This window comes from Furipterus horrens, unplaced genomic scaffold, assembly GCF_987537825.1.
Source record: "Furipterus horrens unplaced genomic scaffold, mFurHor1.1.pri manual_scaffold_5, whole genome shotgun sequence".
NCBI lineage: Eukaryota > Metazoa > Chordata > Mammalia > Chiroptera > Furipteridae > Furipterus > Furipterus horrens.
The window spans coordinates 185,626,283-185,643,246 of record NW_028327175.1 but is presented as its reverse complement, the minus strand read 5'-3'; the positions used below and the strand labels follow the sequence as shown (position 1 = coordinate 185,643,246).

General features: G+C 37.0%; 1 protein-coding gene across 4 annotated transcripts in view; it reads left to right on the top strand.

Moving 5' to 3' along the window:
• Positions 1 to 16,964, top strand: part of SORCS1 (sortilin related VPS10 domain containing receptor 1) — a 504,897-nt gene that overhangs the window by 422,217 nt on the left and 65,716 nt on the right. For all 4 annotated transcript variants that reach the window (XM_090278555.1, XM_090278558.1, XM_090278556.1 and 1 more), the window contains exon 18: positions 10,326 to 10,497. In XM_090278555.1, the coding sequence (XP_090134681.1) occupies positions 10,326 to 10,497 (172 nt within the window). The remainder of the gene's footprint in view (positions 1 to 10,325; positions 10,498 to 16,964) is intronic.

Here is a 16,964-nt window from a genome sequence, read left to right as displayed (position 1 = left end):
GTCAGTGAGGTCTCCAGTGTCCAATACTGTGGGAAAAAATTGAAAGGGCTGACGAACTTAATGTTTAAACTAAGTTATAACTTAAATAACTTAAACTTCTACTACTTGCTTGTGCCAGAATGTTTAGACCTTGTAAAAGGCATTGGAAACCTCTAAAACTAATTTCAAAATTGATTTTGTTTTCACTACCTCAATCAGTCAAGGAAGTTACATTACTCCCTCTTTGGTATTGATGAGGAGAGGCTGAAGTACAGCACAGTCTAAATTGTTTCAGATCTTATTCAAATCACTAGACTAGGCAGAGTGAATGTATACACATATATACATCCACGTACATCCACACAAACAAACATGTTAAGCTCCCTCTAAATAGGTTTCACCAGTCAGGCAGACTCAGTATGTGAAATTCAAACAAATCCTGACATACATAAAATGAAGCATCTGATATGTTTAAATTATAGTGTTCTTATTTGATGGGATTTTTTCATCTCTTCCCTAGACAACTAAAGTTAAATTTAAAAATGTGCCTCAGTGATCTGGGTCCAGGTGTGTAGATGTTTGTCAGTGCAGTTATGTTTATTAATCACAAAATCATAGGAATTACCTCCTGGGGCTCACCCTTCCCTCTCAGAGGAGTGTTCATGTCAGTGGGTTTTGCATGATAGCATCTGACCCTAAAGCAGTGGTTCTCAACCTTCCTAGTGCCGCGACCCTTTAATACAGTTCCTCATGCTGTGGTGATCCCCCACCATAAAATTATTTTCATTGCTACTTCATAACTGTAATTTTGCTACTGTTATGAATCGTGATGTAAATATCTGATATGCAGGATATATTTTCATTGTTACAAATTGAACATAATTAAAGCATAGTGATTAATCACAAAAAAAGCCAATATGTAATTATATATGTGTTTTCCGATGGTCTTAGGCGACCCCTATGAAAGGGTCGTTTGACCCCCAAAGGGATCGCAACCCACAGGTTGAGAACTGCTACCCTAAATGATTTTTAAGTTATCATAGCTACTGATTTCATCTATTTCATGCAAACTTTTTGCAAAAAAGCATCAACATCGGAGAAGAAGCTTGTGTGAAGAGAGCATATGATAAATACCAGCCATCGGAGGTGTGATAAATGCCCTGCCTTTAAGTGTAAGGTGCTCACAGGTGAAGGAGTGACCCCCCACATAGGGACCAATGGGCTAAAGTGTGTGTGGAGGGTTGTCAATAGTAACCTCAATGGTCAGTGTCTTGTCTAGACATACTGCGTGTTGCATTAGGAACAAGAAGACCCTTAGTTGGGACGGGGATCTGAAATTATCTTCAAAAAAGGCTTCATACCATCGATTTCCCATTTACAGTTTCTGTAGCCACTTCAAGAGTTGCCCAGAGGTAAAATGTAGGTGGAATTAAAAAAGAACTTTCTGCCTCTTTTAATGTCCCTCCAGTCCTTCATCCCAAATGTCACTTAGCTATGTGTTGATTCATTGGCGTATAAACATAGATTCATTATTTAATATATTATAGCCACTACAGTGCTGCCATTAAACACTTGGCTTTTTACTTAAAAATATTTAATTACAAAAGAAATGTATACATAGGTTTTGTATATTTTAAAAGTCCATTTAGATCATCACCCCAATTCTGCCCCCTTTCCCACACAATTGTGATCTGGTTGATATGTGTGTTATCGGACACTTTTCATTTGCAGTGAATACTTATGCCAGGAAAAATATACAAAATTAATTGGGGAGGTTGTTTTGATATGCGATTTTCTACTAGTTACATTGTTCTTTTTGTTTCTCTTTTATTCAAAATCATATCTTCTACATCCTTCCAAGTCAGATTATATAAGGTTACCTTCTCTCTAATTACTTTTCATTCCCTGGTATTGAAGCACCTGGGTTTCTTGTCATCCTCTTTTTATGGACATTTTGCTTATTTTCTGCCACTATAAACAATGCTGCAGTTAACATTCTCACACCACAATTATTGTTATTAAAAACATACAATGATAATTAGTCTCTTTGGGCAATGGGAGGTGTTTCCACTGATTTATAAAGCAAATTCCACAAGCTGTCTGGTTACTTCTTAGACCTGTGTCTCCAGGCTTGGTCACGTATCTCCCCATAAGGGTTAAAACACTAGCTTCCTGCTCACACACCTCCTTTGAGTCCTACACATTAGAGACCCATTTTTCCTTTAAAATAGAATTCTGATGGCTTCTGCAAGGCACAGCTGAGAGGCAGGATAAGTAGCATTTCCCAAATTAACAAGGTGAGGAAGGTCATGTCAGGCAAAAGAAGGAAGAGATGACTGGGATGAAGTGACCACCATGGCATTTTTCTCAAGAATAAGCCTTGGTGTCAGTGCCTGGCAGCCCATAGAATTCAGGAGCTGCCATGTACCCTTCATCTCTCCAGTGCCAGTGTCAGCCCATCATGGGCATCGCCTGCTCAGTCAGTACAGAGTCTGTTAGCTTCAGACTGGGATGAAGGGCAGAGGCATCCCAAGTGCAAGGTCAGCCTGAGAGTGGTCTCTCCGCCAATGTTACTCCCCAGACAACCTCACTTCCCTCACAGCAGAGCACACATGTGGTCATGTAGTCAGAATTCGAATGGACTGGGATCTGGGAAACACTAGTTCCTTGTCCATCAAGCAAAGCAGATCTTCCAAGGTCACCTTTCTGAGAGGGTAGCTGAAAACATGCAGGTAGACCTCCCTTTTCCTTGCCCTGCTTTATAAGTGGTCTTGCTTGCTTTCATAGTCAGCTTATTACCCTGAAGACAGAGCAGTGTCCTCACCATCACTCATTTCACCATGATGGATACATTCTAGCAGAGGTTAATATTATGCCTGGTAGAAATGCTATTTTAAGGGGATGCCAAAATATTTATCAGCTTCACTGGGCACAGTGGTTGTGCAATTTTTGTTTCAGTTCTTGGCTGAGACTTAGAAAATGCTAGTTGGAACAAGAGCTGAAATGGGTGCAGAACGTCCCTCCGGGTGGCTATGGTCACCTGTCCTTAGTCCCGGTCCATAGAACAGCGCGTGAGCACAGTTCTGCTGCGTCCTCCCCTGTGCGGTCCCTGCCTCTGTTCACCCTGTGGCCTCACACCTTCCCTAAGCCCTTCATGGGAAGCAAGGAGGCCGGTGCTGCGGCCTCAGCTTGTTGCGGAAGAATGCAATTTTATAATGGGGGCTGTTTGGTTTGGTGAAAAGGTTATTTTATAAGAAAACAAGCAAGGGTTTGAATCCAACCTCTGCTACTTACCATTCTTTAGCAAGTGACTTCCTTTCTTTCAGCCTTAGTTTCCTAATCTAGAAAATGTTGCTATTTACTTTGGGGATAAATATAATAATATATATGAAACATATAGCGAAATGCCTAGTAGACAGTAGTCCCTTTACAAAATGTATACATCACCAATGGCCGCCAGCTAAGGGATCCTCTGGAATAAAGGAAAAAAGAGGGGGAAACATTGTTTTTATTATGTGTATCCAGTCCAGACTTTTATTTAATACTTAATAGCTACTGCAGTACTGAGATCTAAGACATATTTAATCTACGCGTTTGTTGTCTCATCTGTAAAATAGAAAAAAATAACCTGCATAGGCTGATAAAGTCACATAATTAGAGACCACTATCTATCAAAATGCATTGTTGGCCCTCAGTGCCACTCAAAGCAGAGAATGCCTTTACCTGATTAGTGAACGAGCTCCTTTTGTTCAAATAAAATGAAGGTCGTATTCATTTGCACATACCCTGGCATGTTAGTGCTGAAAAAAGTCCCCGTATCATTTCTCACTGTGTCTCTCCATCAGTGTCTGTATATACCTCAGTTTGCACATACACAAGTATAAGCTCGTTTAGTTGTACTTATATGTTGTTATATCTTGTTTATACTGTTTGGTATCCAGGGAACATGCTGCGGATTTAAACTGCTAAATTAATGAGGACGTTACTTGTTTCATGCCAACTGTAAAAAATTCCGTCAATATAAAATAAAGTGGCCATTGGACTGGTTTATTCTAAGAAACCAAGATAATCTTCTCAGGGGAAAGATTTTTTTTTTCTTCTTACTAAGCCAGAGATATTTCTAGATGTGTTTAAAAAGAAAAGAGTGTATAGAAATTTCTGCCTGTGGAGTTTCTTTTGAAGAGCCATTAATTCCTCCTGGATGAATGTCAATGATAGAGTTTATTGTTCTTCAGGGTTAGTTTCTCAATGTACAACAGGGATATTTACTCAAGAAGCTTAAAAAATGATTTTAGAATAGCATTAATTTAGTATATACATAATAACATTTAGTGGGTCCAGGAAATATATATATATTCTAGCAGAATAGTAATCTTCATACTATCCATATACATTTGAAATATCTTTAAATGCTTTCTATAAACATATTCCTCCCTGCATCAGCTATGAAAACACTTAGACCCTGGCATTGCTATTTCCAGGGTCTTTGGAGGCTGTGGTTTTCTCCCAGCTATATACATTTCTGCACTGGGTGGAGATTTTGATGTTTAGTCTGATTACCTCAGTAAGATTTGTTGATGTGTGTATCATGGAGAGTAATTGGTCCTAAAAGTGGTGCATGTGTTTAAAGTCTGCAGAAAGGATATCACTTGCATTATTTACAGACTCAACACTCCAGGGGCTCACCTGGCTGTGTTCTAGCAAAACACAGTGCAAGCTCACAGCAGAGACTCAGTAATTGTTGCTACAAAGTTCAGTCTTTAGAATACTTTCCTTAGATGTGGTTTTCCATATTTTCATGGGTGGTATTAGGATCGGGACATGAAAAGTGAATGTCACTGTATGCGGAGATCTTGTTTCTCACAAGCAGTTCTTGCCCATGTGAATGGTGTTGGCATTACCAGTTCTCAACCAAGTGGTATGGCATAGTGGCACAAGAACACCAGACTCTGTGCAGAGGCCCACAACTGCTACTAGGCTCCTGTGTGACCCTGGGGAACTCTCTAAACTGTATCTCCTTTCTCTTTTGTGCAAAGTGAAGGGATTGTACTGGGTAATCTTTGAGATTCCTTCAGGCTCTACCATGTTTATATCTAAATTGAAATGATTATTAGGATTACTTGAACTATAGGTGCTCAAAAGAAGGGAAAATGTCTTATATAAATTAGTTGTACCACTAGTTGAGTCAGTGGATTCCATGAGTCGTTCTCATGATTCTCAATTTTAAGTCATTTTGTTTAGCATTGCTGTTTGTCCCATCTCACTCAGCTGGCATTTAAAATAAAGTCATATTCCATCTGCTGTTGAAATTAAATGACTTGTGCTTCCATCCTGCTTCCTACCGGAAAAGGTTTCTCCCCTCCATTTAGGACTGTCTCTGGACAGCCCCCTAATTCCAAGGTCTGCTTATTCAGTTTAAGGGAAAAAATCCTGAGAATTATTACCTTGAAGAGAGAAACTTGGAAAACCTACTTAGTCAGCCGTGGAACCCACTTCTTTCTGAATGCTGATGTTATGTTGTTGTTACATATGGGCACACTGAGCCTGGGAAGATTTTAAGTCCCAGTCCTACACTGTACCCAGAACTAGCCCTCTTCTATCTCCCCACGGCTGTTCCATTTCTTGTTTCATTAAGTTGAATATCATTATAACAAAATTATTTTTCCTTGAAAACAAAGGCCAATAGTACAATCCAAAATCTCGATCAATATAAATGTTTTTTTTTTTATTTAATCTTTACTGTATTTGTCTTCCATTACCACGTCATCCCCTTATACCCCTCTCCCCCAGCGATCACCACACTGTTTTGTGAGCTCCAATGAGGGTCTCCGCAGCTCAGTGTCAGGAAGACTGACCTTGACTACAAGAAGACCTAGAGTTTCATCCTGCTCCACTGTGGTGTTGCATGTGATAGCTACTGTGAATAAAGGGAAAAGAAAACTTTACAGAAAAAAGTGATGTATAAGGTGATTTTTAAAGAATGCATAGAAGCTTAGCAGGAGAGAAGAGTATGCCAGGTCAAATAAACAGCACAGGCAAAAGAAGGCTTCTAGACTTCAGTGTGGACTGAACTCCAGAAGTGTGTTGGACAGTGGAAAGAGCTGAAGCTAGAAAAATACACTGAGGCCAGATCATGGACCTCTGCTTGAAACCTGAACCATACATACACTTTATGAATAAACCCATGGTAAGTTTTGAATGATTTTAAGAAAGGAATTGACATGGAAAGATTTGATCTTACGATGACCTTGGCAATAAGAGTATAGCTTCTATTTTCATGGAACTTGCTAGATAATAGCAAGTTAATGTTTAATTATTTAAATATTATTAGTTTCTCTAACTTTGGATACTTTAGTATTTGTTAAGGTCTTACAATGTGCCAGACTCTATTCTAAGCCCTTTTGAATTCATTATCTCACTTAATCCTCCCATAAGCTTTATGAAAAGACCCTGTAGTTTTCCCTATTTTACAGGCAGAAAACCCAAATATTAGAGAGGTTGGGTAAATTACACAAGTTCATATGGTATGTGAGAGCCTGAATTTAAACCCAGGTAATCTGATTCTACATTAGTTTTAACCACCAAGGCAGTGGTCTGTGATTCTGTACAAATGCTAGAATCACCAGGGGGACTTAAAACAAAAGCAAAAACACAGTTATGCCCAGAATTCTCAGTTAAATATTAATTCCTGGTGGCAGGGTCTTAACATCCATTTATTTTAAAAGTGCCTCCCAATGATCCTAAAGAGAAGATAGAGTTTTGGTCTGCTGAGCTAGACTATGCCGTCACCTTAACACAGACTTAGTCATAAACATCTGTATTCTACCTCAAATCACAAGATTAAAAAACTAGTAAAGCAACAGTTTTTTTACTCTTACAAAGGAAAACTATGGCCTTTATATATATATTTTAGACTGGCAGGCAATACAGAAGCAAAAGGAAAGGAGGTAGAGGTAAAAAGGAAAAGGTGACTGAGGAATATCAAGATGGGAAGGAAAAGAACAGCTGAAATCAGTGTTACTGAAGTAATAAGACACTGTGTATTGACGAGCGATTGATAATATCAGAGGCACATTTGCAGAATGTTTTCTTCTCAGTAATTGTACAAAGGCTCCCTTGCCGTTACAGATCACATTTCTTCTTGGTAGATTGAAGAATGTCTTACCCACAGAATGCACCCCAGTAATATGCAGAGTATATGTCCAACATAATCCTGACTTGCCTTGTTATTGTGGAGGTAACAGCCACATTTAATAACATACTTATGTAGCTCAGACCCAGGGACAGCTGCTGGTATGAAAATAGAAGCATTCTGTAATGCAAAAAGCAGGTGTGTTTTTACTTGAATAAATTAACTGTATTTCTGCACAATTTTCTTCTAAATTTAAGGCAAAGGTCTGGTAAGGCTAATGTGATGTCATTTTCATCCAGGAAATAAACTGGTTTCAGAATGGCCTTTAATAAGCATTTTTAAAAATTACCAACAGTCTTCTCTGTGGCAGAATCCCAGGGGGATTGATCAGTACTTTGGATTTGAGCAGAATTCCTGTTGCTACAGGATTCCTGAAAGCCTAGGCAATGATTGGTCAGAGCAGAGACAAACAAGCTGATGATGGCATTGGTAATGGTGAGCCCATGCCTCTCGAGATGCTAGCCAAGGCAGAGTCACAGGTGTGCTTGGGTGCTAAGTGATTAAAAATCATAATCTGCCTTTCGTTTGCCTAGTGCTTTGACTCAAACACACAAGGAGTTTCTGATGCACAGTTAAATTCACTGAGATGCCATAATTACTGTGTGACATTGACAGTCATTTTTTTTGCTACCATTGCTGGTACCAGAATGCCACCATTCTCCAATGTCACCAGCTTTCTTTTTTCTTTTTTCTCCCACCTGCCATTATTTTCTGTTCTAAGCAGCATATAATCACAAGCACATCCAATGGATTTTTAAAAATATCCAATGAAGTGATGTTAGGAATGCTCAGTCATGACAATGACCAATCAGAATGGGTAGGGATCTTAGTGCAGCAGCAGCAGCAGGGGTTTGGAGGCTGCCTGCGTGTGCTAGGCATTAACCCTTTAGTTGCTGGATTGTAAGGTGAGACAGAGATTCCAAAGATAGGAATCAGCACAGCTGGGTTGGTGGGTGAGGTGCTTGAAAGGATTGGGTCCATGGTAATAACCAAGTGCTTTGCAGATATTTCAGCTTTTAAAATGGTACATCCATCCCAGTGTGGACCTCATGATTATCAGTCTTTCATGCTCAGAGCTCAAGGATGCCCTCAAGAAACTTAAAGTTTACAGTCATACACAGGAAGACAGTCCTTCAAGGCATGCATGATTCCTGGCAAGTCGAGCATAAGGATTCCTTTAAGAGTTTAGAGGAGGCATGATATTTTTCCATTTAAAAAATCAGTAGAGTGTAGTGGTAAAAAGCAGATGTGTTCTAGAGATAAATTGTCTAGGGTCCTGGCTGTGTAATCTTGAAAAAACTAGCCAACTTTCTTGAATCATAATTTATTCATCTGTACATGAAGAATAAGAATGCCTTCCTTATTAGGGGTATTTTGAAGGTGAATGAGAAAAGTCTTGTTAAGAACAGCACAATGACTAAACTAAATCACAGTTAGAGCTCTATGAAATTCTTACTATCTTACTATTTTAATCCCAAAATCAGGAAAAGACAGATGGTAAGCTGTAACTGAAAGCATGGGCAGCTATGGAGCATATAGGAGAACCTAGAGGCAGAAAAGCAAAAGAAAATACTTTCAAGAGGATTGAAAAGATACGTGTGGCTAGAGCAGAATGAGCTTATTGGAGAGGGAGAGTCCAGAAAAGTAGAATAAAGTTAGCTTGTGGAGGGCTTTCTGTGCAAGGTAATTGGATTTGCAACTTATCCTAAGGACATTTGGAAGACATGAACATTGGTAACAGGTAGGAGAAAAATAATAATATTAAATAAAAAATAATTGGTAACATTTCATAAGCACTTGCTAATTGTCAGGGTGGTTTTAAGTACCCTGTGTACATTAATCCATTTAATCCATACAACTACCCTACAAGGTGAGTTAAATATCAGAAATTGACCTTGTGTCCAAAGCACTTTCTCAGATAGTATTTAATTAGATTTTCTCAAGCATGCATTTAGGTAGTCAATTCTGAGACTCAGGAACAGAGGAGAGGACCTTGGCTAGATTTGAAGGGGTTAGAAAACAACAGCCTGCAAGCTAAATCTAGGACAGTGCCAGTTCTTATAAATAAAGTTTTATTGGAATGCAGCTGCATTCATTCTTTGCACATTGTCTATGTCCACTTTTGCTCTACAACCAGAGTTGAACACTTGGCACAAAGACCATATAGACCACAAAGCTAAAGCATTTACCATCTGGTCCCTTATATATATATATATATATAAAAAAAAAAAAAACTTGTCAACCCCTGGCGTAGAAGAATGGAAAGATCTTACGTTATTCTTCCAGTTTGAGCTCTACCACTAATTATAGTTAATAGTCTTGGGAAATCAAATATATGAATCCATAAAGTAGTTACTGTGGACCACACACAAAAAGATGATGAATAAGTAACAATGAACCTCCAAAGCCTTAAAGGTTAGTTATCCTAAAACCACAGATTTAATTTATTATGAATTTGATCAATTGTATAGGGTAAATTTGTAGGATAATTCATTTTTTTTATTAAGGCTAAAATGAGAAGAAATAAGCTAAAGGATATGAAGGAGTCATTCAGTCTGCAGACTGAAGTCTCCTTAACATGAGGTTTCAATGATTAAGACAGTAGTATAATCCCTCATGAAATATTGAGTGGAAGCTATGAAATTTAGCCAACTTTCTGCACTATTCTATTACTATAGCATACTCTATGATATCTAATAGTAAGCCATGTCATCCCATAATAATCTATTCTATCTCTGAATTGCAAATTGCTTTGCAATATATATTACTCATTCTAACCCTTAATTGTATATCCCTTGAACTATCTCCTAGATTATCTACATATATCTCTTCAACTAGACTATGAACTTAGCAAGGGCAAGGACCATGTCTTCTACTGCTGTGCATTTCCCACAGCTCTGAAGTGAAACGCTTCATTGATCAACTAAATGAATGAAAGATGTATATATTAAAGTGCTAGTAATAGATACACCATGTTATTATGATGATTTGTATTTCTGTTGGGTGCTTTATATGAATTAGCTGTCATCCTCAGAGCAACATGAAATGTAGTTATTGATAGCCTTTAGGACTAGGCGGTAGCATTAGCTTAAAAAATTGGGAGTGATCTGAATTTTAATGAGCTCGATTACAACTTGACCTTTTCTCCATTTAGGTATAGGAAGGTGGTTTCCAATAACTGCACTGATGGAGTGAGAGAACAGTACACTGCCAAACCACAGAAGTGTCCGGGGAAGGCCCCGCGGGGCCTCAGGATCGTCACTGCTGATGGAAAGTTGACAGCGGAACAAGGGCACAATGTTACTCTCATGGTGCAGCTGGAAGAGGTAGGACCGATTCCCATCTCCCCTCTACCTTTCAGAGTCAGTGAGTTTTTCCTAAGAAATCATGGTTTTGTTTATTTAACTTTTTGGTTTTGTTGGCATATTTTTTAACTTTATTATTTAAATTTTTATTTCGTTCTCCTTTTAGTTTCTTATTTTTGTTCTTCTCATATCATCTTCTCTGACACAATTTTTCAATTATTTTTATTTCACTGTAAGTTTTCTTCACTCCACTTAGCATCTCACTTCTTTTTGGATTTAACCTTGCCTTATTGACCCGTTTAGGAAAATGTTTTCCCAGAATGCATTAATTTAATAATAATAATAATTTAGCATACACACATACTCAACCAACCTAAAAAATATCAATGCTGTCTTCCTATCTCAAACTGAAGTGTTGACTTTTCTTTCCCAAAGGCAACATGCTGGGTCATGCATATTACAGAGGCCAATCTAAACACAATTTAGCATACCTTCTTTAGCAATTGAGAGTTTGTATTTTTGTAGGACCTTGGAGGTATTATTATGAGCATCAATTTTTTTTTGGACAAATTATGGTTATCTGAAATTTATAAATATTTAGAAATATTCTGATATACACAGGTATTTCTGTCATCTTATAAAAGAGGAAGATGGTCTCTAAAAGATAAACACTTTCCTTAAATGATCTCAGTTGTTAAGTCAGACAGTCCTACTTCCAGCCATGTTTTCTGTGTACCTAAAATACAGCCAGCACTGTGATAGGCCTGTGAATACAGAGGGATTTTAAAAGTTAATGAGGGCATTAGGATAAAGATTTATTACAGAGAATTCCAGCTTTCTCTTTGGAGAGTCCAGTGCCTTTCAGTCTTTAGCATGCATAAGAATCACCAGGGGAGCATCTCAAAACAGTTTTCTGGGCCTCCTCTCCAAAGATTCTGATTGACTAGGTTGAGGTGAGGCCCCCAAATATGCATTTTTAAATAAGGTCATAGGTTATATATTGTGCCTTAAAGGAAACAAATGCAAAGTCAAGGGGAACTGAGTAGTTAGAATTATAGTGTCAGATTTGATCAAAATTATTAGTATTTTAATTCCTGTAGAAATAAGATTGAAACTCTGGCTCAGGTGATGCTGATGTTTCTGGTCCAAGGGCCACTTAGAGAACCACTGCTCATACCAGATACTTCTTTCTGTTATCTCTTTAACAAATGCCTTTCAAATGTACCCAATTTTCTAAATACTAAGGTCTCCCCAAGTTCTTCAGTTGGATCTGGAAAGATATTAGTCAGTTTAGGCCAATTGGAGTCATTTATGTTTCACAGAAATAAAATCTTTGGGGACTTCTTCCAGAAGCTATGAGAGAGGAGCTTGCAGCAAACCAAACATGTTCGTATATATTTAGCACAAGAGTAAAAGTAAAAGTCAGAGTAAGAGGGGGGCAGGCAGAAGAAGGAAGACAAGTATGAGAGAACCATCAAGAGAATTTGAGAAGCTGAAATTACTTTCTTGAAAGATGGGAGTTTCATAGTGGTGAGTTCAACATTTTGAGCTCTATTTCCCTCAAGAACTTTGCCAATTCATACATCATACTCTATAAGAGGTCAGATTTCAGATTCTCTGTCAGAAGTCCAAACAGAAAGTGTCGGCTAGAGACAGCTCTATGGACTCACAAGGATAACCGTTGGTCGGGGCCTGCCGAGGCAGCTGAGACAGATGGGGTCACATTTCAGAGAGAAGGGACGCAGAGAGGAGCAGCACAATATTCTTTCTGTGCCTTTTTCCTCCTTGAGGCACTTGACAATATCTAAGTGGCACAAGCAAAACAGAAAGTAGCCACCAAGAGGATTAGAAGGTAAGCTTAGATTTTAGAGGTATTACACTTTTAGGAGATAAAATTTTGAGTTCAGATATTATCAAGGAGGAGAGCCCTGGTAAATAGTACAAGACCAGGTTATGTTCCTGAGACTGCTAGAAAGCTCTGCCCTAGGAGTACAGACAACCAGAAGTAGACCAGTCTCTCTAAATTCTGAAATCCAACTTGAAGTTATATTAGTATCTGAATAGTTCAGAATGATTTTCCCCTACTCTAAATGCCTGTCAGAAGCTAAAACAAATCTTCGTTAGAGTAAAATAACATAAATCAGAGGCCTTACCTATTTTTTTATATAAAATGTTGGGCACTTATTTTTTGAAAAATAAATTATGGCTCTATCAAGAAATAGGATCAAGGGAGGAGCAACAGAAAAGGAACAAGATTTCTGATATATGATTGATCCTTGAAAAAATAGTTTTCTGAAATATGACTAATATGCTTGTGAGTATGGGACAAGATAGAAAATTTACCCTACAGCAATAATCAGTAGCAGTCAGTGATCAAGTGGAAATTGTAGAAATAAAGAACTTACACTAAGAACTTCAGTGGGTTTCCGGGATACTGAACCTAGATGAATAGAGAATCAATTAACTGGAAGAAATGACAGTAGGAAATAATGCCATTTGTAGCATAGGAGAAAACTGATAGAAAATAGAGAAAATAATTATAAGAGATAAGCAGAAAATGGTAAAAAGGGCTAACACAGATGTAACTGGATTCCCAGAAAGGAAATAAGAAGATAAGGAGCCAGAATCACTTTGAAGAGATAATGTCCAAGAATTTACCAAAACTGATAAAGATATTAACCTGTCAAACACACAGATTCAGAAAAATCACCAAACTCCAACCAGGATATATACAAAGAAGAATTATTCTCAGGTGTCATATTCAATTGACCAAAATCTAAAAACAAAGAGAACATTTTAAAAGTAAACTTAGGAAAATGGAACAACATTTTTGAAGTGCTGAGGGAAAAAATCAAATGTGAAGGTAAAATAAAGATATTTTTCAGGTGAACAAAAATTGAGCTGAGTCATATTAGTTGATTTCTATGAAAAATACTAAAGGAACACTTTGTAAAGTATATGATTATCTAACCACTATGCTGTACACCTGAAACTAATATAAAATAATATTGAATGTAAACTGTAACTGAAAAATGAAAAACACTAAAGGTAATTCTTCAGCATAAAGAAAATGACCCCAGACAAGAGCATAAAAATAATGGAAGGAATGAAGAATGAGAAAGAGTGTATGTGTGTATAAAATATAATATTAACATTAATATAATATATATAATCATTTTTCAGATCGTTAATGCTATGGAGTTTAAAATACATATGAAATTAATACATGATATAGTATGTAGCCAGAATTAATTGGAGTTAAACATTTTCATTTCCATGAAATGTCTGTGAAGAGGTAAAAGTAGTAATTTGTATTAGATACTAATATATCCAGAATGCCTGGTTTACTATATAGAGTAACAACTAAAGGGATATTAATGGAATATTTATCTATCAAGTTTTAACAGGAAAATTGGAATAATACTTAAAGGGCCTCATCCAAAATAAGCCAAGGAAGAGAGAAAACAGAATTTACTATGGTTAAAACAAAGAAAACAAATACTGAAATGTAGTTAGTAACCCAAATATTATCAGTAACAATATAAAATAAATAATTTAGGATTTCTGTGGCTTGCTTAAAAAGTCTGTATCTAACCTAACCCAAGACCAGGAAGCTGTACCGCTAGTCTGTTCTTTAGCTTCATATTTAAGGCTCTGATTCATTTTGAAAAGAGTATTTCAAGTAAGGGCCAATGTTTATATATTTTTTTCCACTTGCATATCAGATTGACCCAGCACCATTGACAGACAATTATTTTCACACTTAATGGCTATGAACTTTTGTAATAATTTAATTGACCATATATATGTAAGTCTATTTCTAGACACTGATTTTTTTTTTGTTCCATTGGCCTGATTTTCAAACCTGTGTTAATTACTAATTTCAAACACATTTTAATTATTCTAGATTTAGAATAAATCTTGATATTTGGGCATATAAACTCTCCAAAACACATAGGAAATAGTATATACACACATGTATAATTTATAATAGCACCCAAATACAACTCATACCTACAGACAAATCTGACAACATATTTTCAGTAGCTCTACACAGAAAACTACAACACATTTGCACAAATGTAAATGAGCGAATGACCATGGATTAAAAGATGCAGTATTATGAGAAAATATCAATATTTATTATAAAACTGTAGTAATTAAAAAAGTGTAGTGATAGCATACACAAAACGAGCTGACTAGGAAAGGCAATAGAAAGTCAAGAAACATATCTATACATGAACACCCCTTTATTTATGACAAGGAGACCTTGTAGTACAGTAAATAAAGTATAGTATTTTCAGTAAATGGTGCTACAACATTGACTATCCAAGTGGGAATACGTGAAGCTTGACCTCTGGTAATATACACACACGAAAATAATTCTAACCTGATTGTCAATCTGATTCTAAAAGATAAAACTAAAGTGGTCAAAGGAAAAGAATGTCTTCATGACCTTGGGTTAGACAAAGATTTTTTTAAACAGGAAACAAAACCCACCAAGTTTAAAGGAAAATATGGTTTAATTAGGCTACATTAAAATGAAGAAATTTTTTCTCCAAAAGACACTGTTTATAAAATAAAAAGGTAAGCCCTAGAGGGATAGAAGTCATTTGTAATACATAAATTTAATAAAGGACTCATACCCAGAAAAATATAAATAAATCTTAGAAATTAATTCTGGCAAAACAAGAGAAAACGCACAAATGACTTAAGCAGTTATTTTTCAAAGACAGTAACCAAATAGCCAGTAAGCATATGAAGAATTTCTCAATATCACTACTTAACAAGGGAATGTAAGTTAACACTGATCGGACATTACTGTGCACACATCAGAAGGTTTATATTTAAAAATATTAATACTGATATCAAGAGCTGTTGAAAATGTTTGGCAACTGGTCATTCATACAATGCTGTTTTAAACGTAGGTTGGTACCCCTCTTTGGAGACCTGTTTGCATATTTTCATCTAGCTAGCTTAACATGTGTACAGCCTATGACTCAACATTTCCACTGCTAAGTATATAATATGTATATGAGACACACATACAAATATGCACCAGAATATATATAAAATCATATGTATAGCACAGGTATTTATAAGACCTCAAAACTGGAAGCAAATAGTCATCAACAGTAGAATGAGGAAATTAATCACGGTATACTTCTAAAACAGAATACCATACAGCAATGAAAAAAACAAGCACTGCTGTATACAAAAACTTGGATGAATCTTATGTCCAATACAGAGCTAAAGAAATCAGACTGAAAAGAAATCATATTGCATGACTCAGTTGGATTAAACTGCAAAAATAGGCAAAACTAATTTATGATGATAGAAATGAGAAGAATTGTTACCTTTGAAAGGAGAGTGGCAGGGTAGCATTTAAGAGGTACTGGCAATTTTTAATTTCTTGTGATTTTTAATGGATTCATTTGATTTTTCAAATTTTTTATATATTCAGATTTTGCATATTTTTATGTGTATTATGCTCAACAAAAAGCTTAATCAGTAATCATTTTGGAAATCCACATAAACTACAGTGCTTTGTATTTATGTTTTTAAAAAAAAAGGAAAAAGAAAGAAAGCTTTTGGGGGACTCTTAGGGAAGGATTCATTTTGTGGGCCAATCCTATACCCTGTGTTTGCATGCATGGTGAATGCCAAGGCCCCTTTCCCAGAGACATAAGGAACCCAATTATGATACTCAGAAGTACATCAGTTACGGAAGCAGCAGATGTTTATGCTGCAGCAGGCTTCAAAATTCAGCTTGTTTTATTTCTAAGAACACAGGAGAGTCAGATCTGAAACAAGGTCTCACTCCTGGTCCGCTTGACCTTTGCACAGTGGAGTCTGCCCTTCAGGGGCAGAGGCCAGGCTCTTCTCTGCTCAACTTTGCTTTTTGTGTAAGATCATGGGGTACCTCAAGTTTAGCTGAGTGATACAGGAACAGATTGAGGAATCTGGTTCTATGATGTGTAGATTCATGCCTCTGGGTACAAGAAGGGGGAAAAAAGCAACAAGTCAGTTCATTCCACTTGAGTGGGCAAAACTACACCTGCAAGGATGAAATCTGCTGCCTACAGCTACAGACACGGCCCCTTGATGCTCTCATCTCCTGGTTCAGAATACCAAACCTAGGGCCCTGCACCCACATCAGAAGGCCCTTGGGACCTCACACTTGACTATAGGATTCTGTGCTGATGACACACAAGCTCCACTTGAAGAAACAATCTGTTTCTCTATTAATCTCTGGATCATATATGTAGGCATGAATGGTGCATGTGATGAGTTGGGCAGAATAAAGAAAAGCAGAACATCAGAGTAGCAAGGGAGCATTGAAATATAACACCATGACAATTCAGAAATGCCACATTTATTGAGCACTGACAGTGGTCATTTGTGACTATTTTCATGGATTGTCTTGTTCAGATTTCACAGCAATCCTATGGGAGTAGGTATTATCATCATTGTCATTTTATAGGTGG